Source organism: Xiphias gladius, chromosome 3 (assembly GCF_016859285.1).
Source record: "Xiphias gladius isolate SHS-SW01 ecotype Sanya breed wild chromosome 3, ASM1685928v1, whole genome shotgun sequence".
NCBI classification, from domain to species: Eukaryota; Metazoa; Chordata; class Actinopteri; order Istiophoriformes; family Xiphiidae; genus Xiphias; species Xiphias gladius.
In genome coordinates this window covers 5,242,529-5,270,368 of record NC_053402.1, presented here as the reverse complement: position 1 = coordinate 5,270,368, position 27,840 = coordinate 5,242,529, and the positions used below count along the sequence as shown (strand labels likewise).

The 27,840-nt window shown below is 37.5% G+C and overlaps 1 protein-coding gene across 1 annotated transcript; it reads left to right on the top strand.

The window, feature by feature from the left end:
* Nucleotides 1-216: 216 nt before the first annotated feature.
* fbxl16 (F-box and leucine-rich repeat protein 16) lies at nucleotides 217-27,331 on the top strand. The gene is made up of 7 exons (XM_040123507.1): nucleotides 217-596; nucleotides 13,859-14,573; nucleotides 17,904-18,146; nucleotides 19,141-19,406; nucleotides 24,273-24,357; nucleotides 24,825-24,888; nucleotides 26,245-27,331. The coding sequence occupies exons 2-7, from the start codon at nucleotides 13,866-13,868 to the stop codon at nucleotides 26,391-26,393; spliced, it is 1,515 nt and encodes a 504-aa protein (XP_039979441.1). The 5' UTR covers nucleotides 217-596; nucleotides 13,859-13,865; the 3' UTR covers nucleotides 26,394-27,331.
* The last annotated feature ends 509 nt before the right edge of the window (nucleotides 27,332-27,840 follow it).

Here is a 27,840-nt window from a genome sequence, read left to right as displayed (position 1 = left end):
ACCCCTAAGAGAGTCTGTGCACGCCAGTGGCTAGCTGCAAACACAGACAAACGCGCGCAGGTAAAGCAGTTACCTGTGTGTCTGGGGTGCAGGACAATCAAAAGCTGCTGCTCAGGTTACATAAGAGGCAGCCAGACAGGCTCTATGCACAGCGCTGCTCCAGCTGCCCTATCCTATCTCTTTAAATGGAAAAGAGCTGCTCCGGTCTGTGTGTGCGCGCGCGTGTGTGTGTGTGTGGAGGAGAAATTACGAGACAGAGAGGGCCACTCTGTTGTGGAGGAGGACTCGGCGATCTGAAACACAACAGAGAAGCTGTTTTGCTTAGGTTTGAACGGCTTTGCAGAGGAGGCCGCGTATCGGTACTACCCTACGTTCGACTGATTCTGATTTTGGACCTAAGTGCTCTTCTTGTATGTATGGGCTTGGTTGGCGCATCAATCGCCTGCCGATAGGACATAACGGGCAGGGCAGCCTCCTAATAATTATTTATTTCGCCCTCTCTGCTCCACGGCATTTGGAGAAACGTGAACGAGAGGCAGCAGCGTTAACAGCGTGCTGATCATGGATTAATGCCCGAGTGAATTTTCATCAGAAAGGTAAGGGATGCTGGGAAAAAAGGGCCAGACGAGGAGGATGTATCCATGGGTGCAGTGTATGTGTAGCGTATCTGTGCTTGTGATGGATGACAGGGTTTTGGGTTATGGCAGAAGCATCCACACTGCGGCTCCTTCACTCAGACGAGGCGGAGGAGACTGCAGAGAGATTGGGTTAACGGCGGTGGTTGTTCCAGCTCTTTGTGTGTATCGTCGGGCCTTTGGGAGTCGGAGCTGATCAGCCGCATCGAGCTGCGTATTATTAACAAACACAATGACGCCAGCGTCTGTCAGTGACGCAACCTCTTTCTCATTGATGCAGCAATGTGATTTCTGTCTTTTTTGCTGTGGTTGTCCTGATGCTCTGTTAGCTCTTTTTCAGTCTCTATGAGCTGCACGACATCTTTCTTTACCTTCTAATGTTAAAGATTGTAGTGTTAATGATCTAGACTTAACGCCATAGGACATAGTTCTACCCCCATTTCCAAGTAGCTTTAAGGTTGGAAAAATCATCTGAGTATATTATAAAACTTTTGGATTTCCTGTAAAATGGAAAAGCTAGTTCTGTGGATTTGAACAGTGTGTGCTTGTAAAGCATGAGTTTGTAATGACTGACCAACTGGTGGGATGTGAGTGTCTGTGTGTGTGTGTGTGTGTGGGGGGGGGGGTTACACTCTCCATAACCCCGATGACATCACTATGACATTACAGACTTGACAAAGCTCCTCCATGAGGGTGGCCTATTCAAGATGGCATTGGTCTGGTTGATATCTGATGAACTCTGTAACTATAAGATGGAAAGTGACTTTTAGACCAAGCATAATCTGAATCAGAATCAGAAAAACTCTATTGATCCCCACTGAGTGTCTCTTACAAACACTCAGGTAGGAAAGAGGATATAAAAATTACAAAAGTAAAGAAAAAAATAAAATAGTAATAATAATAAACACACAGTAAGTGAGTAGATAAATGTACAAATGTATATGCGCAAAAAGTAATGTGTCCAGTGTCATGGGATTTAAGTCCTCAAAGATCATGAAGAAGCACTGGGCAGCAGAGTTAGGAATCTCGTTGCAACAGAGTGGATGACATCACACACAGTTGCTGGATTATTTGGGGGTTGTAAACAACAACCAAGATGACTTGGGAGATGTCCCTGGGTATGTAGTATGGACATAGCCCCATGGCTAACAGTTCAATGTCTGGGCTGCAGAAGCATTCTTTTTTATAATGTGACCAGGGGGGCACCATCTGTTGTTATTAAAAGTGGCAAGCCCGCCGCCTCTTTTTTCTCCACTCTCAGAATTATTCCTGACCGCCCGAATCGTCTGAAAGCCGTTGATGGTAGTGTTGGGATCCAGAGTATCTTCCTGTAATCATGTATCTGTCACTACACTCACAGAAGTCCCTTCGATTTCTCACTAGGGCTGCTAGCTTGTCCGTCGTATTGACCAGCATCTCATGTTGCCCATATTGACAGAGTGGAGATACGGGCTTATATCTCCCCTTCTCCATCAGTCTCTGTTGTCTGGACCCAGCTCTCTTACCTCATCTCTTTGTTCGTCCTCTGCATCCTCTGTGTGTACTCCGCCTGATTTCTGCTGGGATCTCTGTTGTTCTGGTCGCCATGCTGGCTGGCTTCAGTGCGATCAGCTGGTCTGTAGTGTAAACAATGTCACCTTGGAGTTGCTGCACAACAGTAGCATAGCTGAATGTAAACACATAACACTACACTCACTAAAGTAATTCCTCGAAAAAAAAACAGCTAGAACTCTCTACTAGCATTTTTAGAGAGGGTGGAGCTTAAATAAACCACTAGTAAACATTTAAACAAGTATGACAAAAAAGAAAACTGAAAAAGTTGGAAAAATAAGAAAACAAGCAGGAGCAACTGCATGCACACTTGGCGTACACACTAAAAAACAAAAAACAATGTTTACCCCATGTTTATGTTTGGAAATAAATAACAAGCTTGTGAGTAAGCAGAACTAACACAATTTTGTCAGAAAGTAAACTTTCTGTATGAAGTTAACTGGCTAACACATGCATTTAGCTTAGTGTAGGTAGCCAACTGCCAACACCAAAGAGACACCTAACAATGAAAGACAGCACAACACTAGTTGTAGTGATCCCAGAACAGGTGTTGCAAATGTAACAGAGAGGTGAGGGTGCCAAACACAGGATGGAAGATGGAATCTATGTCTGTATGGCATCAGAGAGTCAGCTACAGAGGATGTTAGATGTGAGACCATCACGCTTCTTGCATTACTCTGAGAATGAGGGAAAGACTGGTCTACCTGTTGATACTGTGCATAGAGTAGGTGTGCTGATAAAGTTTTACCAGTTATTGTCCAGTTATTCAGATATCTCGGGATAACAGGATGCTAAAAGAGGAAAATACATGTTAAGGAGGACCTCATGCTCTCTGACAAGCTAAAAAGAAAGAAGCTCTGGCAAGTGGTGGAAGCAGCCAGAAAGGATGGAAAGCGTGCAGCTTTTCATGGAATACGCGCATATTGAGGCAGCTAAATTCTTGCAAAGGATAGAAGAACTTTCTTCAAGCTCTAACAAAAGGTTCCCTGCATTGAATTTATGTTCTATTAATATAAAGGAACAGTTCTCATCTTTACCAGAAACTGTAATGTAGAAATAATTTTCTTGAAAGAAACATTTTCATACAATAGTGATGAAAAATAGGGATGAGATCTCAGTTTATTCAAGGTTATTTTTCTCATGGCACAGCATTACTCAGAATGAATTTTTGTGCTCTTAAACAGATTTAATGGTGGAGTAAATTGGAGTCTGAGGTTTCAAGGGATGGATTGTCTTGATCTTAAAAATCAAAAATCTTCAATTTGCTTGTCATGTTTTTGGACCTAATAGGATTCCTCAAGGAAGAAATATCTTTCTCACACTGTGTTTAAGCTGACTAATTACTGGGAAAAATAGAAGGATGTTGTTCTTATCATCAGATGAGGCTTCAGTGAAACTCCAGATGACCAAAAAAATTCCTCCAAATTTCTATTTTACTCAGATTTTGAACCTGCCCTAGCACTTTTTGCTTTCAGACACTTGGGTCCTGATTCCAAAGACTACACATGGAATAACTAAATTAGAACTCTTCAGTCAAGGAATGGTTAATTGTTGATGTCATCATAGGCTTTGCAGTTAATTTAGAATGTTTATCACTTTTGTGTTCCATTTACCACAAAATGAATATGCTTAGGTTTCAAGGTTCCGAAGAAAAATCTAATATTTAGAGGATACTGGAAGCTAGATGATAAGGGACTGGAAGAGATTATGTAAAGATTTGGTCCAATGACTTGCTAGAGATATTTTCAATAGAAAACGTTTTTGGATCCAATCCAAAAATGTGAATTCTTCAAATTTAACGTAAGGGAAAAAGCAATTAAACATAGTAAAGAAATTTTTAAACAAATGTTTTTCAAAGATTACCAGTTAAGGAGCAAAGTGAATTCTTTAATTTATAGAGACAATTTCTCCAAGGATGAGTGAAGAGCACTTAAAGGCCTCAGTGAAAATCTTGATAAAATTAATGTCAAATTGGCTAAAGGCGCCTTTGTTAGGTCCAGGGCCAAGCGGTTTAAAGAAGGGGAAAGAAGCAAAGTTTTTTTTGGTTTAGAAAAAAGAAATGGGAAAAGGAATAAAAGGAATAATATTACATGCATTACTATAAATTACAATATTACCTCTGACCCTTCTAATATAGCTAATTATGTTACTTCTTCTTATAGTGACTTGTATAAATCAAATGTCAAAATGTAATATTTTTATGGAAGAAATTTAAAAATTACGTTGACAAGTTCTGAAAAAATAAAGAAAACTGTTAAGGTGAGCATTTGAATTCTGAAATTACTGCAACTGTAAATTTGATGAAAAGTAGGAACTCACCGTATAGTCATGGACCAACAGTGGTATTTTATGTTTGTTTGTGGAGCTTAATTAAAGATCCCTTATTGCATATAGATAAAGCTGACAGTCCACCTGTAACAAACCAGTTCATAGGTCGTTTGTGCAGCAGCTTATTACGACACATAGTTACGATTTATTATTAGACAACTCCAGCAGCTGTAGTAATTATGACGTGAGGAAAGGAGAAAGTCAGGTGACGTAGTATAAAGAACAACAAGGTACATGCCAGGAGGAAATTGGGGTGAATGGATGGGTTGACAAAACACAGGAGTTTCAGGGAGACTGCCGCTTGCTTCCAGTGATTGTCATCATTGTTTCTTTTATCCATGACCGTTCTGCGGTTAAGGTTGTAACCTTAACCGCATGTTTATTACAGTTACCATGATGATGAAAGTCCTGTAACCTTAAGGAAGAACTTATTTTAACCCAAACCATGATCTTTTCCTAAACCTAACCAAATATTCTTTGTGCCTAAACCTAACCAAACCGTGATCGGCCCCTAAGCTTAACTGTGTGTTTATTATTGTAACTATGACAACAAAGGTCCAGTTAGTTGCAATGAGTTGCAAACATAAATTTATGCTATTAAAATACGAAAATACCAGAAAAAAAACATCAAAACTATTTTATAAATGTGGCTGCTGAAGAACAGATGCTCCATTTCTGAAAATGTTCCAGTGTAGCAGTGCAGCAGGATGCTGTGTGTTAGAGCACATCTGAACTTCTCCCCCAAAATCAAAAAAGCTAGAGGGATCTTTCAATATTGGTAAGAGGGTTATTGACAAAATTTGAAGATGTGTCAAGAGTTGCATCTTCTATTTATTGTCACTTTTTCTTAGTGATACAATCTGTAAATAGATTAATAATTTGTAATTTTTTTTTACCATCATAATAAAGAAGGACTTTAGAGAGAGCAGAAAGAGTTTTGGATGTTTTAGATTGTATTAATTTGAAGATGTCAAATGGTTTAAGAATTGTTTGGAGTGAATGATTATGGAATTTTATACCACATATTTAAAGTTTTTAATGGGTTGCAATTATAGAATTTCTAATCTCTCAGTCAATCTTTAAAGTTTTATCAACAGGATTTATTATCTTGAAAGCAAGACAAGAGAAATTTGTTTTAAAATTAAACATATTTACCCATGCGATAGTGTTCATTTTGTATCACTGAGTCAGAATCAGTTCTTCACTTGTTTTATCATTGCTCCTCATCAAGTATGTTTTGGTTTGATATAAAGGAATGTACTTTCAATAAAACCAAGAATTTTGTTACAATTGAGGTGAAAGACATTGTACCTAAATTTGAATGTAACAATAACTCCCTATGTTTTATTGAAAATCTCATAAACAAAAAAAAGTGTACATTTCTTACTGTATTTTTACGACTTGCTTAGTGAACCCTCTATTCAATGCATTTACTATAATATTGTAACCTTTATTCTTTTACTCTTTGTTGATTTGATTGTTTTACTTTTAATATTAATGTATGTTTATACTTTTTTATTATTTATTTACCCCACAAAAACTTATATGATTTTTATCTGATACATATTAGATACATTGCACTATACAGTTAGGTACAAAAGTATTTGGACAGTGACACAATTTTCTTAATTTTTGCCTTTGTACACCACCACAATGGATTTGAAAAGAAGCCATCAAGATGTGATTGACGTGTGGACTTTCAGTGTTAATTCAAGGGGTTTAAGAAAAATACTGCATTAACCACTTAGGAATTAGAGCCATTTTTACATGAAGTAAAGGATCTGAAAACTTCCACCCCTGATCACCTTGCATATTCTAAAATATACGCCTTCCACAGACACAATGTCATTAAATTGGATAATGATTCTTCCATTTCGTCCCACTAGCACTTCCAAATAATGACACCCACTCCAACACTATCACCAGAAGTCATGTCTCGTCTAGAGTGTAACATAAAATGGTTTCCATATGGGTGGCTGTTTCCAGCAAAATTCAAGCCTTCCCCAAGGTTTAATGGAAGCTTTAGAAGTTTCCAGAGCAAATTAAAATGTGGCTATGTTACCAATTATGATGCCGCTCTTTTGATACATATTTTTCCGGTAGTTCTGTCATCACCAGGACACAAAACTTCAGATAAAGCCTTTATAGTGCATAATGTTGATTTCTCATTAGTAAGTTAACAGGTTAGATACAGTGTGAGATGTAGCCTGCAGACAGAGCAGGAGCAACTGCAGAGAACACAGCAGAAGTGGCTACTGGAGTTGAGGGATTGTTGATTTACTGGAGTGACTGTCCATCTTTCATAATGCTTAATCCTTACTAATATCATTTCAGGTTATCATGATTCATTATTGCTTTGCTGACACAAATAAGCCCAGTGGGGCATCAGACAGATTATTTCAACTGTGTGGGCCATGTTGGTCTGCTCCTCACTGTATGAGCCATGCTATGCTTTCACTGTCACACCATGTCAGTCAGAAGAGGTCCTAACAGGACACTTAGAGTCTTCTTAGACTTTTCTCCCATTATGCATCTGTGGAACTGCTCTTGCTATAACAGCTTTTTTGTTGGACTTCTCAACACTGAACCCCAAATGGCTCCAGATGGTCAGGTCAGCACCTTACATGGTAGCCTGCTGTCATCAGTGTGTGAGTATGTGTGACTGGGTGGTCTAGAGGCAAGTTGCAAAGCTCTCTGGATAAAAAGATCATATAAATGCAGCCATTTATGACGAGCCAAAAAGTCCACAGAGTCCAATAAATAGTCCAATAACTTTATTGTCAGACAGACTTAATTGGGAGAGTTCATCTTCCAAAAGGAAAAGTTTAAATTTAACTGTTTTTTTAAAAACAATTTTCCTTTTGGTAAGTTTTTTTTAAACACATTTTTATGCCTAAAATAGAGATTTTGAGAAAGAGATGAGGAATGACATGCATCAAGGGTCCCCAGCCAGGCTCAAAATTGGTATGTTGCAGTCCATGGTTGGCAACTTCACACCTGAGCCATGGTGATGCCCTTTTAATAAGACAACTTTTGAGTCAACATGGATGAGATGCCCTAGACGTAATCAGAATAGTGGAAAGTTTGATAATCTACAATTCTATGACAACTGTTCACACTCAATCTGCTGATGATGTTTGAAATGCTCCAGAACAAGCAAGTGGAACTTGAATTCAGACTGTATTGACCAAGCTCAGGATTGTATATATATATATATATATATATATATAATATATAATATATATATAATATGTTTAAAATGCCACAGAGACATAAGACCCAAAGATGTTGCTCTGCTCACATCTCATAAAAAGTTGGAACAAATTTTCAAGTAGACATTATTTTGAAAAATTGACCACATATTCAAATTCCACAGACAAAAACAGTTAATTTCTAACCTGAAATAGTCTCACAATTTAGTTGGTACTAGTTTTGGGTATTGCTCATATCCTTTTCAGTGGCCACTGGTTGATGTTAAAGCATGCAGGGATACTTAGTGAACCAGCAGAGATCTTAAGGTGTTGAAATGTTTGTGGTAAGGATGAGTTATTGTTACTTGAAGTCTGTGATGAGATGTTCTGACAGTCCAGCCATGTAAGAGACTCCTTCTGGGATGTTTCTGATGGTCCCTGTTTAGTTAGCAGTGTCCGTACTGGTCTTAAGTTAGGGAGGGATTCTCAACATCCTCTCTATGTGTTTACAACAACAGCAGCAACTCTCTTGATCTGCCTTTTGTCTCACTGAGAGGTTTGCTGTAGTGGAGTGTTTAATGGTATACCGGTATACTGTGAGCTTACAGACACAGAGATTGGGTCTGAGAAAGTAAGCTAACAAGAACAACGGCAGGGCAGAACATTTATACAAAGGACCATAAGGTAGTGATAAGACAAAATATAGTTGTAATAAGCGGGTGAGGCAAGTTTGTTGTCAGACACCAGGTTCTGGCATACAGTTTACAATGAAAAAGGGAGTGATGAAATCAAGGGGTTAAAACAGGAGGGGGTAGGAAACAGCTCCCAGATCATACCTGGTTATCATTAGGTAAATCATTTTTACACTGGGGTTCAAAACATTTTATCAATATCAGCAGGATATAACAGAGAATAGAATGCTTTGTTTCACGTCTTTGTTGGTCACAATGTGTTTTTATTATCTTCATCCCTTCAAGGTGTTTACTGATAAATTTCTTTCCCCTGATTTCTTTCAAGTTGCAAGACTTGAAGTACCTGTGGCGTACTGTGTGTGTTTTCACATTGCTTAGTAAGTTAGCATCCCACAGCACTTAGAAAGAATTGTTTAATGTTGCTTATTTTCTCTGTAGTGTTCGACGGGCTAATTTAGGCCTAAATCCTTTCTGAACGTGTGCGTCTATTGAGCAGCAGGTCCTTACCATTTTAACACTGTTTCATGTGTTTGTTTTCCCTGTGAATGCACAATGACAGATGCTAACTGTTGTTTAACTCAGGGGGCGTGACCATGGTGACTTTCTGTATGGTTACATCAGTTAAGCTTATGTATTTCTTCATCTTCATTCATTACCAAGCGTAGCCCATTTTTACACATTTTTCATTTGCATTTTATAAACTTGCACCTGTTCGGTCTGTTATTGAAGGCTGAGTTAACACTGTATTCACTGACACTGATGAAGGCCATACAGCCACAGCTGCAGGATAAAACTGTTATCTCACCATGTCATTATTAATGCAAAGATACAAAGGAGGATCACACATGAGAAAGACTGAGCTACAGTGGAACAACATTATTAAGCGTTCATTTTTTCTGTAATGAGAAGGATTCTGTCAGTTGTTTAGTGTCAAGTAGAATAGGTGTGACTTATTTTCCATGGAATCACTATTGTTATTTTTCTATGTCTCCACCCTATAGTTCTGTTCTATACATAACAGAAGCCACAGATCTTGAGCTCAACATTATATCATTTTATATTATAAACACTATAAGTGGAAACTGCTTCAGCTGTAAGCAAGGCTGATTACCAACCAGGCAAAGCAGGCAACTGTCCTGTGGTCCCAAACCACCAGGGGCCCCAAAAGTCCCAAGTTAACTGTATGGCAGTTACTTTGTGGTAATTTGATACATTGCACATTTCCTTGGTAATATGCACCACTAAAGCGCATACTGAACTTAAAGGATAAGGGCCTTAAGGTGGATTTTGGATGATTACCATATACTGAGGCGCTGTCTTGAAGAGGGTCACTGTTTCGAAATGATAAAATCAGTAATTCATGGTCACAATACCCTCTGACATAATCAGCATAAATCATGTTATGACAACAGTTCTGCTGTGTATTCAGCTGTATTGACATTTAAACTGATCAATCACAGAGACAGTTTTTGGCAACAGAAAGTCCTCCTTAACTTTACTGCCACACAACCCCGAGCCTCACTGGAAAGCTTACGTCATTGTTTTGGAAAAGCTGCGTTTATCCCGTACACACTGAAACACCAAGCTAAGATTTACGTACTCTGGAAACTCTTTAGGAAAAGCTCAGTTTTTTGGTTAAAAAAAACAAAAAGCCTAGACAGGGGCTGAAATGGAGTGACTTTACAAATTAAGACAGCTTTGATATACTCTCAATTACATAATCTGGCACTGGGTGTAAATTAGTTGGTAAAGCATGGGTCATTAATTTAAGGGGTTGGTGGTTTGATCTCTGGCTCCAAATCTTGAAGTGTACCTTGAGCAAGATGCTGAACCCCAACTTGTTTGTATAAGAAACTATGTAAACTGTTTTATACAAAAGTAAAAAAACCCAAACATCTATATCCACTAAACTAATGGTTATTGAGTTACTTGCACTTTGGGGACAGTATGGCTTTAGGACTCAAATATTGTTGGTTTTTGGTCCTGCAGATTATGAATTGAGTCTTACCAACAGTTCCATAAATCATAGAATTTAGATGGACTGGGGGAAAAATGAGTTTCATGCTGCTCTGTTTCATAGCATGTGTTGCCTTTGCCTCATAACAGAGGTCTTTTGCAGTGACACCTCACATCACTATTTGTAGTAGGACTGTGTTGTTGGGAACGAGTTGTTGTTTTCATCATTAGGCGCAGGCTCTCTGCAATAAACACAGCAATAGTACTCTTCTCTTCAACACAGTTTGTTTAGCCCGGTTAGATTACTGTTAGTTAATGTTATTCAGCAGGGGAGACTCACCTTTACAAAGGGGATCGACCTGTTTGCTCTCAAATTTACTCAGTTTCATTACTGAAAACACAGCTTTAACAAGGGTATAAGTGAATAAACAGTATGATATGTGTGAATGTGAATGACAGATTTAAAAAAAGGGGTTAATGTGTAAATAAATATATGATAAATTATGTTAGAGAAGACATAGAAAAGACTGACAGAAGAATTAGGTCTAAATGCATTGTTTGCAAGCTTATATACTACATTTTTGCTGATTACTTATTTATGAATTCATTTATGCTGTTTGCATTAATTTTTGTCAGTGTGATGTTATTTTTTTATTTGTTAGTGGAGGACTGATCTGAAAAGTCTACTCAGTGTTAATTTCTAATGATATTTTAACTATGACAAATGTTAATGCAGACTTGATGTTCACTGTGATGGATTACATCACTCAAGTTTTAGTACTTTGCCAGTTGATTTTCTATGCTGTTGGGAAATTAATAGAAACCTGGATTGGTAGAAACATACAGTCAGTGTTCTCAAACAAAACAGCTCAGTTTGCACAACTGTATTTGGGTGGGGGTAGGATTTTAGAACAGCAGAATTTCAGTATACAGTATAGTAAGGACATTAACCATAAATTGGTAACACTCTACAGTGTATGAGAGAGTGAATTTTCTTATTGTGCATACATATCTAAATTTTGATATCTTATCTTATATATCTTATAAATCATAATAATCATTACTATTTTATTTATAAATAAACTTAAGTTTAAGTAAGTTTCTGCTTTAGTTTTTGCTTTTACAATGTAGTCAGTTAGATTGTAATGAGGGTTTTATTGTGAAGAGTTGGATTTCCTGTTATTGCTGCTTCTGGTGGATCACAGGCAGCATAGCCTGTAGATGCTTCAGCATCCCTGCCTCCCTGTCTGACAGAAACATCACAACCACATAACAGACAAAGGAATGGTAAATATAGGCTGTAGATTTTGCTGTTCATTCATTACCTTATGATAAAAACTTTATTTTAGCCCAGCCTTTGACATCTGAGTGTATGTATTCTTCAATCGTTTCTTTGACAGGTTAGTCCAACATTGCTCTGAAATGTCTGCTTTTTTGAAAATTTTCAGAGTGCTTGCTATAAGACAGTCTAACTGACAATGTTGTATTATGTAATGGATGAACCTCGTTGATTCCACAGCAGAGGCAGAGCCGGTCTCCATCTGCTAAGGGACTGACAAAAAATTCTTTAAAGTGATAAAATGTAAAATTATGCCAGATGTGGTCATATTGAAAAGCATTCTTGATAACTTATAGACATTATATACAAATAAGTAGGTGCATGTGTATGTAGAAGGTGTTAATAGCGCAGCTGGTTGTTTCAGTAGAGTGGGACAAAGAGATGCTGTGGCGTGTGAAGCCCTACAGTCAGCATGTTACATAACTGAGTGGTTTGAGCCTGTGAGCTGTCCTGCTGCTGATACAGTGAGATCACAGAGAACAGGCTAGATGAGGCCATGGGCCACGGCATTCATTTACACTATGATGTGTTTTTGTTTGGAACATCCAGCTCTGTTGAACGCAAACGACAAAGGAGAAGCAGTCTATTCAAACAACTTGCTGATTATGTTTACCTTTTGACTCAGATGTGTGCAAACTGGTTTTCAGTAAAATACCGAATATTTCCTGCTGCTGCTACTTTTCTCTGTTTAATATCATTATAAATATGAGCACTTTTTTTCATCAATGGTCAGCCAAAATACATAATTTGAAATACTGGAGGGCTATATAGATAAAACCTTCTATCACCTTCTTGTATATAAAATTTTATATCATTATGATTATATATCAAATTCATTATGGAGTTTTTTCCAGAGCTTTCAAGTGCATGTCAGTGGATGGAGTTTGCTCAGTTGTCATGGAGGTGGTATATTGGTCATCATGAGACCTAGGTATGAAAGTTTATTAACTGGTTGTTGTACATGAGGGAAAACTGGTTGTATATTGCTTCTGAAAACTGAGCAAACTAGGTAAGATGTATTGAACTTCCTGGATAAAGATAGTAAGTGGACCTTGAGCTAAGATTATTTTGTCTAATTGACAAGCAGTCTATAGAGAAAATAAATAGTTGGGTGATGTCGGATTTTGACATTAACAGTGAATTAAAAACCTGACAAAACAAGCTACTTCATCACATCGATGCAAAAAAAACTATAAATCAAATAGAGTCATAAATCAGTGCTGCTGATTTGCAACATTTCCTACAATGGTCTAATACAATAGATTGATATTAAAGGGAGAAATACCACAATATAAACAGTTTGACAAAATAAGAAACTGATGATCTCATACATCATCATACATCGCCATTTTGCTTGACCTTAGTTTCAAAGTAAAACTTTACCCACCCGATGGGTGGCTATGAAAAGTTTGTAGCTTGTTTCTTTAAATTGGAAGGTGGCTGTAGTCAGCTAGGATTCACAACAGTTAGAATGGATTCCAATAGCAAAATATGAATAAACAAAATAAAATTAAATAGAAAATTTAAAAAAAAATCAAAACATCTGTAGAAATGACTCAAACCAATACTGCAGTGTAATCCATTTTCCTATCTGTATGTTCAGTAATTCAACTTAGACTAAAGTCTTATATTCACCAGCTGGACTTATAATTCACAAGAGTAGCTCTATAAAGATAACATCAATTTATATTTACAATAAATTCCAAAAGTTTCACCACAGTACTGTATGGATATTGTGAGCAAATATTATATTGTCATATAATAGCATATGCAGAGGGGGGCTGGGCTGTTCAACAGTTACCACCTCTGCTGATGAATTTCCTGGGGAAACCCTGATCTACAAAAACATTTTTCGCCCAGCATAGTCACAACCCACATAACTTAAACTATTTTATTTTCTTTAAAATCCTAGTAGCTATCCCAATGAAACCATATGTACAATATGCTAACATACTGGGGTTTGAAGAAATGTATATTAGGAATATTCCTCATATGCCTTGGTCAACCTCTACATAAATATAGCAAAATATTTGCTTATATATTATTAATCTTCTAATAGTTCCAAAGCAGTTTAAATAGTCTTTACACACCGCAGTAATTAATAAACTAGTCTTTAGAAGTTTTCAGTGTTTAACAGCACACTATGGATGTTTTCTCTTTCACCAGGTTCCCAATGTTGAACATGTCCACCCCCAGCGAGCTTAAGTCTACCTGTGTGACTCGCAACGGTATGGTGAAGTTGCCCCCCAGCCAGCCCAACGGTTTGGGCAGTGCGAGTATCACTAAGGGGACACCTGCTGCCAAGAACCGCCTGTGCCAGTCCTCCTCCGTACCCTCTATCCTGCCTCCTCCACCATCCTCCCTTCCCTACCACCACCACCATCACCTGGACAGTCCTGGCATGCCCCACTCAGCAGCCTCTCTCTTGGGCTCTGACCTGGAGCCTGGAAAGCCTCTGGTGGGCTTGAAGCCATCCCTTCGCCAGCTCCCCCCTCTCACTCTACCCAAACCTATGCTGCTGGAGCGCCAGCTTGTCCTGGATGAGAAGCTGCTCAATCGACTACTTTGGTACTTCACCACAAGTGAAAAATGTGTGCTGGCGCAGGTATGCAAGACATGGCGCAAGGTGCTATACCAGCCCAAGTTCTGGGAGGGCGTGACACCCATCTTGCATGCCAAGGAGCTATATACCCTATTGCCCAATGGGGAGAAGGAGTTTGTCAGTTTACAGGCCTTTGCCCTGCGTGGCTTCCAGTCTTTCTGCTTAGTGGGCGTATCAGACCTGGACATTTGTGAGTTCATCGACAACTACCCATTGTCTAAGAAGGGTGTCCGCTCAGTTAGCCTCAAGAGGTCCACCATCACAGATGCCGGTTTGGAGGTGAGTCAGGATGTGTTTGAAAAAGACAGAGGTTATTGGATGATAATTTTCCCTGATCTTTGAGATGATTCTGAGATGCACATAATGGGTAGTTCAGGTTGCCTGGGAGATTAGAGCATTCTTAGCAATACTCAGAGCCATTCATGCTCTCCCTTGCAGTCCCAGCACCCATTGAGGCAACAAAGTAGTGGCACTGGTTGCAACAGTTATGGGCAGACACCAGAATCTCATGGTTATTTGTGGGAAGAGCCACAAATATTATTCCTATTGTTTTATATTATATTTAACCTTACTTTGGTAAGAACTCTTCCTACTGATCTGCTCATCTGCTCCATCTTTATACATTGACTTGATCAATTCAGGGTAACATTTAATTCCAGAGTACTAATTTATCAGTACAAAAACAGCAGTATATTATAGTCACCAGTCCGCTGCTCTAAGTTTCTCTTGTTAATACAAATGCTATTTTAATTCATTCATTGTTTTCATTCACTTCCTAATGGCCGTTTTTTTGCTTTCATTGTTAAGCTACTGTCAGTTGAATTCAACACTTCCTGCACAGATGTTTCACTTTAAAGCATTCCAGCCCCTCAAAGTCTCTGTTCTTTTATTTGAAACATATACAAGAAGGGTTGAGTTTCATTAACCATAGCTCAACAAGAAAAAAATGGAAAGGAGAAGTGATTGAAAATAATTAGAGAACAAAAACACTTTTAATGTTAAAAAGCGCAGGTGAGAGCAGCAGAATTATGAATGTAACATAACTCTGGTTGTACTGGTGGAAATAGTGCTGAAGAAACATACTTTATACTGAATTTGCAGTATGTACCATTAAGGTGGTGGGGGTGATTTCATCCTTCCCCAATATTTTTTAACTGGTCTTTATGAGTGACTGGAAGATTATTTGAGATCATTATTTGGATAATGGATTTTATTTGATAATTCACGTTACTGCAAATCAATGCTCTCACTAGTGGGATGAAAGCTGAAGACATTTCTAACACACAAAGGACCTGCAAAAACTAAAGTTAAACCAGTTACTTTTTTGTTTGGTTTTGGTTATGAGCCTGTTAATAAATGAATATGTTTGGATATTAGCCTTTTTTTGTGTTATGGTAACAGAACATGTTAGATAGCAGTTGCAAAGCATTTGAAGACACTATGGGGTTGTTGCTCTGTCATGACTTGAGCTACAGTTTAAGGTTTAGGACGGGTTTAAACCTGTGCTCTCTGGGTCAAAGTCATATGATCACTTAAATCCCATTGCTGTGTCCTCAGAAACTGTGGTTTAAACTGCAGCTGTGGTTTAGTCAGAACCAGCGGCTGTGTTCTGTAGAAATCTCTCTTGTAGAGGTCACTGTTTCTGAGGGTTAACTTTAACCTGCCACAGACCTGGTTTAAGATGATAGTGTTAAGTATAAGTACTGATTTATAAAGCTCAGATCATTTTATTAATTTCTAAAATGTAAAATCTTTCATGTATGTTCCTTTTAAGGCAACTCTATAAAGACTGGCAGTTATATAATTATATCTGTATAATTGTGTAATTACAATTAAAGGTGTTACCTTTTCCTCAATTCGTTTTTGATGCCAGAAACAGGGTAAGTGATTATCTGACAAACGTAATAGTCAGTTGTTCATTTATGCACTGCCACAAGTCCAGTGCCTGCAAGGAAGATATGGTAAGCTTTAACTTCTAGAGACAAATAATCATAACTATTGTCTGACCAATTCCCACCACAGTTTTGCTGTAAGAAAATACTGTATGTTTAATTATTTAGAGATTGTTGATACTGCAATAGATAGAAAGGAAACACAGGGGCAAATGTGCAATGATATGATGTACATTTGATTCAAACATTTAGAACAGTAGTACTAAATGGTGTGATAGAGATAGTCAGCTATCACAAGTGCAAGTAGACATGTTCTGTCAAGATAAGGTTTTCAGATAAAAAAAAACTTGAAAGGGAGATTTTCTCACTTGATGTGATTAATTGGTGGAACAAATTCCATTATCAATGCTGCATTGAGTCATCAGTTCACTATCAAGGGAACTGAATCTAAATAATCATGTACACAAATTAAATGTCATCAGATTCACTCGTATTGACTAATTCTACAACAGTGTGGAAATATGAACAACACTGGAAATATTGCAGAACATAATGCAGATCAAAGTAACACCAGTAACACTACAGCACCAAAGATAAAATGATGATAACATTGATAATTCCATTTGCCACAGTGCATGCTGGGAAGCCATCAGAGTCACTTCCTCCCAGTGCGCCATATGATGATGAGGTTCTCTGACACGCCTGCGTTTGTCAGAGGCAGCTCAGACAGCAGGTTTAGTAGCAATTTGGCTGCTGCTCAGCTGAACCTGTGCTTGTTTTGACACATCAGGTCTAGTTTAGCCCGCAGCTGCGTTTTTCACAGTTGACACTGCATTTTCTTTGGTCCTCACTCGCCAAATTTGAACTCAATCGGATGAGCAGAAAATCAAAGGACAAACAGACAAACAGAAAGAAAGACAGACAGACAGAAAGAAAAGAGATTGCTCCATTTATTAATAGGATGTTAATTCATCCTACTTCTTTTCACAATAACAGAGTTTAGACAGTTTTATTTCATAATGCCAGTTTTCTTCATGAAGTCTTCGTCTGGCAGTCAATAGGGGCCAGAGCAATTGATGTTGATTGGCTGTTTCTTTAGTCTGAATGCGTGAAACATGGATTATAGATTAATAACCAGTATAGTGTATGTGATATGATAATTATGTGTCAAGGCATTTCATTACATTGTTGATATTAATATGCACACACAGAATGGGCAAACACAGCTGTGAACAGATATTCTGAATTTCAAAGCAATTATTTCACTTTGCATCTACTGAAAATCTTTGTTTACCTGTTTTGGAATAAACCACAAACACTTGATAAAACTAAATTGTTACCCTTAGGCGACTGTCTTTAAAAGAAAACTATGGCAACATAAAATGGGTCAGGGAAAAGTATCTCCTTTTCAAGTTTGGAAAGGGATTCTAAGATGGACAGCTTAACTGACTTGAAATATGTGTGAATACAGCTGCTCATCCTGTTTAGAACCTTCCTGTGTTTGATCAAACATCATTGCAAAAGACTTTAGTTAAAGAGTAATACTGTGCAAGTGCAACCATTGTATTTCTTCGATTTGGGTGGTCATCAAATTCTTAAATTGAGAATTCTGCTCCTTTTCTGATTAATCAGGTACTGTCTAACTACTCTTTATCTCTCTGTAATGACATTTGAGTAGCTACAACAATCATTCAAACTGCTGGCCTTTATGTTGCAGGTCATGTTGGAACAAATGCAAGGCCTGATGCACCTTGAACTGTCAGGCTGCAACGACTTCACAGAGGCTGGCCTGTGGTCCAGTCTAAATGCCCGGCTAACTTCCCTTAGCGTCAGTGACTGCATCAATGTGGCAGATGACGCCATCGCTGCTATCTCACAGCTCCTGCCCAACCTATCAGAGTTGAGCCTGCAGGCCTACCATGTCACCGATACAGCCATGGCCTACTTCACAGCCAAACAGGTAGGATGCCAAAACAAGAGAAACCAGGTTGGTGTTTTATTGTCAATGTACACATACCTTAATACTTACTCTGGATTTAAAATATTCTGTTTTTGAGTTGACCAACAGGATATTTTGTTTTACCTAAAGTTCTTATCCATATTAGTAATTAGCATAGTTATAGTAATGAAAAAACAAAAAGCCAGCTGGTTTGTTAGAAACAAAACAAACTCACTTGTAGACGATCTTCTTATTAATTAAAGCTGCATGTATCAATATTTTATTTTAACAATGGATCAAAGACAATGTCTGTCCTGATAAGGGTCACTCATGGTGATAATATCATAGAGAATTATCATCAACTCTGCAGTTCCCCTCAGTTATTAGTTTTAGTTAATTGAGTTTGGAATTAAAGGTAAAAACAACTATGATAAAAAAAAATCTGTTACAGAATTACATCCATAAAAATAACTAAATGAAAAAATATTAATATGTATTCATGAATGGTATTTTAATCTTAGTGATGATGGGAGGAAGACCATCTAGGTATGTTCAGTTGGTTTGATTCAAGAGTGAAATGAAATTAAGCTTAAACAGGTCTGACATTTGAGAGAGAAAAAGAAAAAGAGAAAGAGCAACTTGTAGTAGAAGTATTTAAACTTGTCAGGGGCCAAGTTAAATGAGGATGCAGAGGGTGGAAGGTTTCTGACTTTGATATTGAACCTGTATCCAGGAAAAGATCAGAAGGGATTAATTTTGGAGGTGGCTGGTTTACAAAGACTTTACCATATAGTATATTGTTATTCACTTATGTAGCTGGCACCACAAGTACAGTATTTTCAAAAGTTGGAGCTAAAAGAGTCATACAGAAGTTGATTTCTGCACTGGTTGGAATTACACTTAATAGCCAGTGATGGGCTTAATCTTAATAATAGTGAAGCTGCCCCAGGTTGTCATCAATTTCGTTTTATGCACTAACATAATCAAATAAACCTAAATTACCCTCCACTCTCAGGGCTACACAACTCACACTCTGCGGCTTCACTCCTGCTGGGAGATCACCAATCATGGTGTGGTCAACATGGTGCACAGCCTTCCCAACCTGACTGCTCTCAGCCTTTCCGGCTGCTCCAAGATCACTGATGATGGTGTAGAGCTGGTTGCTGAGAACCTGCGTAAGCTCCGCAGCCTGGATTTATCCTGGTGCCCTCGGATCACTGACATGGCCCTGGAATATATTGCTTGTGACCTGCATAAATTGGAAGAACTGGTGCTAGACAGGTCAGTGTTTTTGTGATCCTGTGCTTTCATCCTTGTGAATAGCACATAGAGACGGATGTGCAGTTATGGGCAGAGTAGTCATAAAACCGTATTCAAGTCAGCAATTACTCAACGTAAAAAAGTAGTCGTAATAAAAGTTGTCTTTAAAATAATTAGTAACAGTAAGAAGGTATCTGGTGAAAATATTAATTAAGTACCTATATGAGGGGTCAAATAAACCATAATTTTGTCTGGGTATTCTACACTTACAGTGGGTTTCAGAATGGGAAAGTGATCTCAGACTTTTGGACCCCACTGTACATACCTTCAAGTTTTGATAAGATATTTGTTGGTGAATGCGGATATTTTGCCTATCAAGATCCAAATTGGAAGTGGCTATTGAAAATCAACCGCAACTCTAAGAGACTTTTCAGAAAGTCTAGCAGGATGAGCCTTAATAGTATCATAGTAGAAAATATTATTTTACAGCAGTGTAACCTACAGTCCTGGTCAAAATTATTGGAACCCCTGAACTTCAAGTACATAACTCAGAATATCTTCAGAAATAAATGCAAATGAACAAGTTTTTTATAATCAAAATATATTAAAAATGTCCAAGGTTACTGGACAAAAGAAAAACAAAACAAAACTTGCATTATATAAATAAAACAAAAGCCAAATGTACCCCAAAAACAATTACTAGCGCCTCTCACTAATATTTGGTTGCAGAACCTTTGGCAACATTAGATAAAACTATGTTAATCCCACAAGAGGAAATTTAGGTGTTACAGAAGCAAGCCACAAACAGTAATAACCAACATACAAGGCATAAAATAGCCACCTACACAGTTACTAATATCAATATTGAATTAATAAAAATATATCTATATAAGACAATCTAAACAAACAACAGTCTCAGAAATAAATAGCTAAAAATAGGGGCCCTGAGATGTAACTTCTACAAAGTGACACATGCAATGCAAAAGAAGGATCTAAATTGGCATGTGCAAGCATCAGTGCAATAATATTAAATAAATAATAATAATGGCAACCTCTAAACATGTCTTTGGTGATTGCCTTGTAGCCTTTGGAATTGTTATGTTTTTTGATAATAACATTTCTGATACTAACAGACAGCTCTCTTGTCTTCGCCATTGTGAAAAAGGAGCTGGAAACAATCAGCCCCTCTGTATGCATTAAAACCCTCATTCATTGGTTAATTCAGGTCATGTGAACACTGAAAATTAAGCACTGGTGAGTCTTATTTTGTTTTTTATTTTGTTTAAATTCATCAAAAGGGTGCCAATAATTGTGTCTGGAGTACATTTTTGGTTTGTATTATTTCACTATTATGCAAGTTTTGCTTTTTTTTTTATTCTTTTCTTCAGTAACTTCAGACATTCTATTAAAGTATTCTGGTTATACTAAGTTGCTTCATTTGCATTTATTTAATTCAGAGGTGCCAATCATTTTGACCAGGACTGTAATTTAAACAAGCGGAGTGCATGTATGTCCTGGACTGAGAGAGACTTTCTAGTTAAGGTTAAACTTTCTGTGCTACTTAAAGTCAAGAAGTCAAGTGTCCGCTTTATTGGGTACATCTAATGCAATCCAATACATCTCTTTTGCCATAAAGTCTATTATTATGATTCCTATAATGTTCAGTTTTTTGTTGACACTGTCATAGCGATGTTAATTAAATAATATGTTTTAGTACAGATGTCATGGTTAGTGATGGTATTGATGTATTAGACTGTGTCTGTTCAGAGGTGTTTCTAATATTCTGTACATAAATGGGAAGACCAAAAATTAGAAATGCCTTTCAATACAGTATAGTACAGTAAAACGCCATCTTTAACTATGATTTCAGTAATACATATAATACATATAAATAAATGTAAACATTTCAGTCAATATCACCAAAAACATTATGAGCTTTGTATACTTTTGTAGATGTTATGGCAGAGCTGTTGTATTGTACTGCATTAAATTGTACAGGTGTACCTAATAATGGGGCCACTTAGTGTATGTAAGTGTTAAAATATTTGTGAGAATATAATGTTAATGTATATATTTGAAGGTACAGTAGGATGTATATAATCGTATGTGTAAGTGAAAACATATGTACATTATTTGAAAGCAGAAGGAATGCATGTGAGTGGTACAGAATGAATTATAGCTTGCATCACTCCTCATGTACTCAAAGTGACTTACTCATGCTTAGAGGACAATACTATACTACCACAGTTGCTGAAGAGTTTTGTCATTATAACACATTGTAGTGCAGCAGATGGTATCAAGTAGTTGAAAATAAATCACAGTGAGAGGTGTGCTCCATGGTAGCAGAGCTCTGTAATGATGAAGATAGTATTTCTGCTGAGCTCAATTTAAAACACTGGACTTCAAATTCTACTTGCAAATGTTCCCTCTTTGACAAGTAGGCTGCAGTGACTACTGGGACACAATGCACTAAAGAACTTACACCAATCAGCCACAACAGTAAAGCCAGTTTTAATGTTGTGGCCGAATGGTGTAAATACTGTATACATAAACATATATACATATATATATATATATATATATATATACACACACACACACACACACACACACACACATATATATATATATAGAGAGATATATATATAGAATAACAAAGAAATTTGAATCATGTTCAGTTATTTCTGTCAGGTATGGCGCTGCACAGAGATTTGAAAATGTGTCTATCTAAAATAAGCCTGATAGTTTGTGAAACAGAGCCATTTTATTTATTTATGTATTTTTATGAATTATTCAGCTTGCATCTGAGTCTCTGTCTTTTGGAGTTTGGTTCCAACACTGAATTAAAAACACAAAAATAGAAACTCAATAGTTTAATCAGATTTTGGCCACTTATTAATTATCATCATCATCATCATCATCATCATCATCATCATCGTCGTCGTCATCATCATCATCATCGTTAATGAGCATTAAAAACACAACAAGCCAACACTATAACACTTTGTAACTTGCATGTATTTGACTACAATGTGCAAAGCTTTACCACAACAAGTTTTAATAACATGTAAATACCAGTGATCCATCAATACAAAGCCAGGGCTGTGCTGTGTATCAAACTTAATGATGATTGACAGATAACAAGTCCCACATTGAGATCATCATAACGTTATACAGGAGCTAATATTTATCATGTATTAATCATATAGCCTGCCAATCGTTGACAACAAACCAGCAATAAACATGAACACAGTTAGAATGAGCTGTGATTTTACTCCCCCTCTTCTCTGCAAAAACATCCACATTATTAAATCTGAATACATATCATTTTGCCTTTGACAGACCTGAACATTTCCTTGTTGTCTTGTCTCTCAGACTCATTCTTCATATGTCCCAATTTGAAAACAGCACTGTGCTTCATATTTTGAGTGTCTAATATATTAAAACACTGGTTTAGAAAAATATGTTGGTGTGCACTGAGCTAAAATTAGTTTACAGGTCAGCTTGCTCATTCTCTCTTACATGCTACTGGTTTTTGTAGAAAAACATCTGGCTCTTGGTGCTGTTAGAACTGTAGCATTAACTTGTCATGCAAACTGAACCTTTCCTGTTGGTGCTCTTTCACATTAAAAGCATTCCACTTTACCAAAAATACAAAAAACAAAATGCAGATTGGCTTTTACTCTGAAGCAGTCAAGGGAAATGGAATCTATTTGTCGCTGACATTAGCGGCAATTGGGATTGTTTAAGGGATCTGTGAGGTATATCAGTTTTAATAATAACAGGGATGAATGTAAGGAGAAGAAACAGACACAGTCAGGCTGTCTTATAGTTTTATGGAAAACTAACTGTGCACTGAGCGCAGCTATACCAGCCATATTAAAAATTGATTCATATAACAGTTAAAACCAGAAAAAATGTCTCTATGGTAATTATACTGTCAAGAGTTGCTTAATTTTTATCCCACATCAGTAAAACTCAGCCACAGCATGTGTTTGATCTCGCCTCAGACTACAGCAGTGAGTGAGTTGAATAAATGCATAGTGAGTGGGGGAGCACCGCTGTGTCCAAAATCACTTCCCATTTACTATATAGTTTACTATATAGTGCACTATGTTTAAAGCCTCTGCGATTTCAATTGTTTTGTTTTGTCTATTTTTGTTTTGTCTATTTTTATAGTGAGTGTGCTTTTAAAAAGTGTCCCCAGTGGTGAAATGGTTCTTCACAAGAAAAAAATCAGTGACCTGAAATATGAGTCTGTGTGGAGTGGCAAGTGGGGTGCCCAGACTTTAGCCAGGTCATTGCAGGCCACCTCCTGGCTCTGCCATTGACTCTGTGCTGTACTCAAAATCAGTTCTTGCACCAGACTTGAATTAGTCTGATCTCATCAGCTATGAGTTATTAATCCTGGTTCAGTTTGTAAGGCTCATTCAGGATGGCCTTTTCACAATAAGCCCTCCATTATGAAACATCTTTCTCACTTTGATACCAAAACAACAGCAAGCAGTGTGTTTCAGTGCCTGGATCACTCACTAATCTCTGTTCATGGTACAGGCCCCAGGCTGTGGCATTTAAACCATGTGCAGATGGTATTAAGAGGTCTAATGTTTGCCAAGAAAATATTTCCCACACCATTACACTATGAACACATGTTGTTTACACCATATTTTGACCCTATAATCTGAATGTAGCAGCAGTTTTTTGATTTATCAAACCAGGAAATGTTTTTTTCAATGCCCTATTGTCAAGTTTTTGTGAGCCTGTGTCCACTGTAGCCTCAGTATGTTAATGTGTGTGTGAATGCTTTGTTTCCATCAGTGTTTGTAATTGCACCACTCAATAAGGAAACGTCTAGGTTTACTCATGTGTATTGTGTATTGTTTTTAGGTGTGTGCGGATTACAGACACTGGCTTAGGCTACTTGTCCACCATGTCGTCATTAAGGAGCCTCTATTTGCGCTGGTGCTGTCAGGTAACACAAAACACAAACACACACTGGATTCTTTTGATCTGTCTGTCTGTCTGTCTTTTGAGTGCAATTTTTTTTACAAAGAGGCAGCCATTGGTTTGGTTTATTTATTTCTCTGTGATATTAAAATCTATTAGCATACTCCTATAAATAACTTATGCCCCGTAACCTATCACAGTTAAAATCCAGGGTTGTTTAGTGATAATACAGTTTAAGCACAGAAACGTCTGAACTGCAGCATATCACAAAGATAATGTCACATTGACAAAATTTAGTCCAGCCTTAATGTTCACTATCTGAGATTGTCACACTTTACAAGTTCCGAGTGTGTGAATTGATTTTGCAGCCTGCAAACATTTGATTAAATGGAAAACTTAAGATGATAATTGCATGAAAATAGCCAACATTTATTGATAAAAAACTCTTACAAACAATAGCTATTTCATTATGTGTGTGTGTGTTGTGTGCAGGTGCAAGATTTTGGACTGCAGCATTTGTTTGGAATGAGGAGTCTTCGTCTGCTGTCCCTAGCAGGTTTGCTTTCTTGCTCCATCTTCCCCACAGAAAGTCCCTGATAATATTTAAATGTGACCTGACCTGTCTGTATTCTATCACATGAGATGCATGTTTTCAATATAATAACATTAATCATTAAATATTAGAACCTTTGTTGTTCTTGCATGCATTAGATATTATAAGTAATAGACAGGAAGTAAAGAAGCAAGACTATGTGTGGTAAAGAGAATCTACACTCAAAGGTTTACTCAGTAGTATTGTGTGCATGTAAAAAAATTTTGTGACTGTAATTGATCTACCAGGCGCTTCATCTACTGAACTCATCGTAGTCACTCAATGCATTCACACCGCTCATGTCAAGCTATCAAGGCCCTCAACAACAAAAATACCATTGTACAGTAAATTTGGCAGCATGCAAACATCTAGAATGAACTAGGTTTTATGGATTAAATAAATTAATCACAAAAGTCAAATTTTTGAATTCTTTTTTTTCATACACATCTTGTAACATTGTGTCTGGCCTATAAATATGTTTTTATAAAATTCAGTCGTATATAAGTGTATGCAACTCATCTCTGTGCTCTGTTTAGGAACACTTTAGTGCCATCTAGTGCCTGCTCCAACGTTTTAGATATACAGGGCCAAGACGACCACATCTGGTCATCACAAAACCCTTGCTTAAAATTTGTCAGCTTTGCAAAGAAGATACCTCAAGATCTAAAAATCAGATTATGATGGAATTTGGTAAAAGAACCCTTTTGATGTTATGAATCCTATGGCCTACACTCCCCTACACTCAGGAAAAACTTTACAATTTTCAAAATACTAGGCCACATTTGCATTTTGTAGATTCAGTTGAATTGAAAAACTTACCAATAGGAAATGTAATTATTTTTTATTTGCTCAGAGAGAGTGTATACAATTTAGAGCTGAAAGTCAATTGAGTAATTAGTAGATCAACAAAAATATAATCTGCAACTATTTTGGAAATCAGTTAATTGTTAAAGTCATCTTTCAAGCAAATTGCCAAGCATTTCCTAATTCCAGCTACTAATGTGATAGTAGACGGAATATCTTTTGGTTTTGGAATGTAGGTGTGAAAAAAGAAGACATTTGATGATGTCCCGTTAGGCTTTTGAAAATTGTGATGTGTATTTTTCACAATTCAGTGACATTTTATAGAGCAAAGATTGATCGATTAATCGAGAAAAGAATTGAAAAGTAATTAGCATACAAACTGATAGTGAGAAAAATTGTCAGTTACTGCAGATACACTGTAAGTACAGCAGGTAACCTTTTGACTGGATCTGCACCCTTTTTTACCTGTTACTGTGCCCACAGCTGAGTGTTGTCCATCCTGCTCTGCCCCTCCAGGCTGCCCCCTGCTGACCACCACCGGTCTGTCAGGCCTCATCCAGTTGCAGGAGCTGGAGGAGCTGGAGCTGACCAACTGTCCGGGAGCCACCGCCGAGCTCTTCAAATACTACTCCCAGCACCTGCCCCACTGCATGGTCATTGAGTAAGACCACTGACCCATCCCACCTACCAACCAACTGACCGACTGCCATAGTTCAACCTTCCTCCTCTTTACTCTTCCTAACTCTTTTCTCAAATGCTAGCCAGGAGACTGAACTGCTCCTACTCTACCACACGATCCCTCATTACCTGCCCCCCTACCTCCACACCCATTGAGTAGACTGATCAACAGGCTGACAGAAAGGCAGGAAGGCAGATGATGGTACATGCCAGACCCAGAAGATGATGGGATGGCATTTGAGCTTCATTTAAGAAGATGCTAGAGTGAGGAGCTTGGTGTGACGTCTTGTCTGACAGCAAGTTTCTTTTTCAGAATCAACAAAAGGCTTTTGTTTGTTGATGAGAGCTTCTCTAAAGACTTTGATGATTGTTTTGAGCTGAATTGATACTGAAGGGGCTGACATGCCTGGATACATACTGTATGCAGCGTAGAGAAATTGGGAAAAGGGAAATAAAGACCTTTGTGTTTGAGCTGATATGGTGGAACTCACTCATGCGCTCATACGCTGTAAACACACTCACGCATACTGTATATGGTAAGTGAATCAAATGTAAGTTCTCAAGCTCATGAGTACTGATGTTTCTATTTCCATCACTCTGTGTAATATAACAGCTGTTATTCTTTTTCTCAAAAGGTATCAAAGGTTCAGTTTTCACTAATTTAGAAAGAGACACCATATGTCAGCTGAAGAAACAGGAATCAGAGAGAACTAAAGATGCAGTTCAGAAAGTGAATGTCAGGGATTGAACATCTCTCTCTCTTTTTCTCCCTTCTTCTATGTATGAAGTGTGTGTGACGGACTCACAGGTTCCCGTCTTTTCGGGATACCACCACCTTTTTCCATTTCTATGTCTTATCAGAAATCAAAAAAAGGAGAAAAATTAAAAAAAACAACTGTTTATGTTGTTTTTTTGTGTTGGAATTGCACGCTCGATCGGCTCATTGTTTCTTTTTTCCTCTCCCTTTTTTGTTTTTGTACACATATTATTTAATTTACAGATCTGAAGGAGAGGCTGTTGTAAACTGTGAATGTTGTGTTTTTAAGGAGGAAATGTGTCACAGAGACAGTGCAACATGATCAAGCAGTCAGTCAAATGGAAACCAGAGTTAGCAGAAAGCATTTGACTTTAATGCTGGAGAGTTTCAGCTGAGGATAAAATGCTTTTCTCTCAAATGATGAATAGAATTGAATCATTAATAGAAAACAAGGTAGATGTGGGGCTTAAACAGACAGTGATAACTTGATATTTCTTAACTCAATAAATAAATAACTTAAGTTAGCAGTAGGGAGTTTTGCAAGCAATCTTTCTGTTAGTGATGGAGTTTTGTCCAAATTGGGGGGCATCTGGTTGACCTGGAATTAAATTAATAATTTCTTTCCATCTTTTAAATGCTGATGAAACACGCGATGTTTAGTGTTTGAATCTGAACTT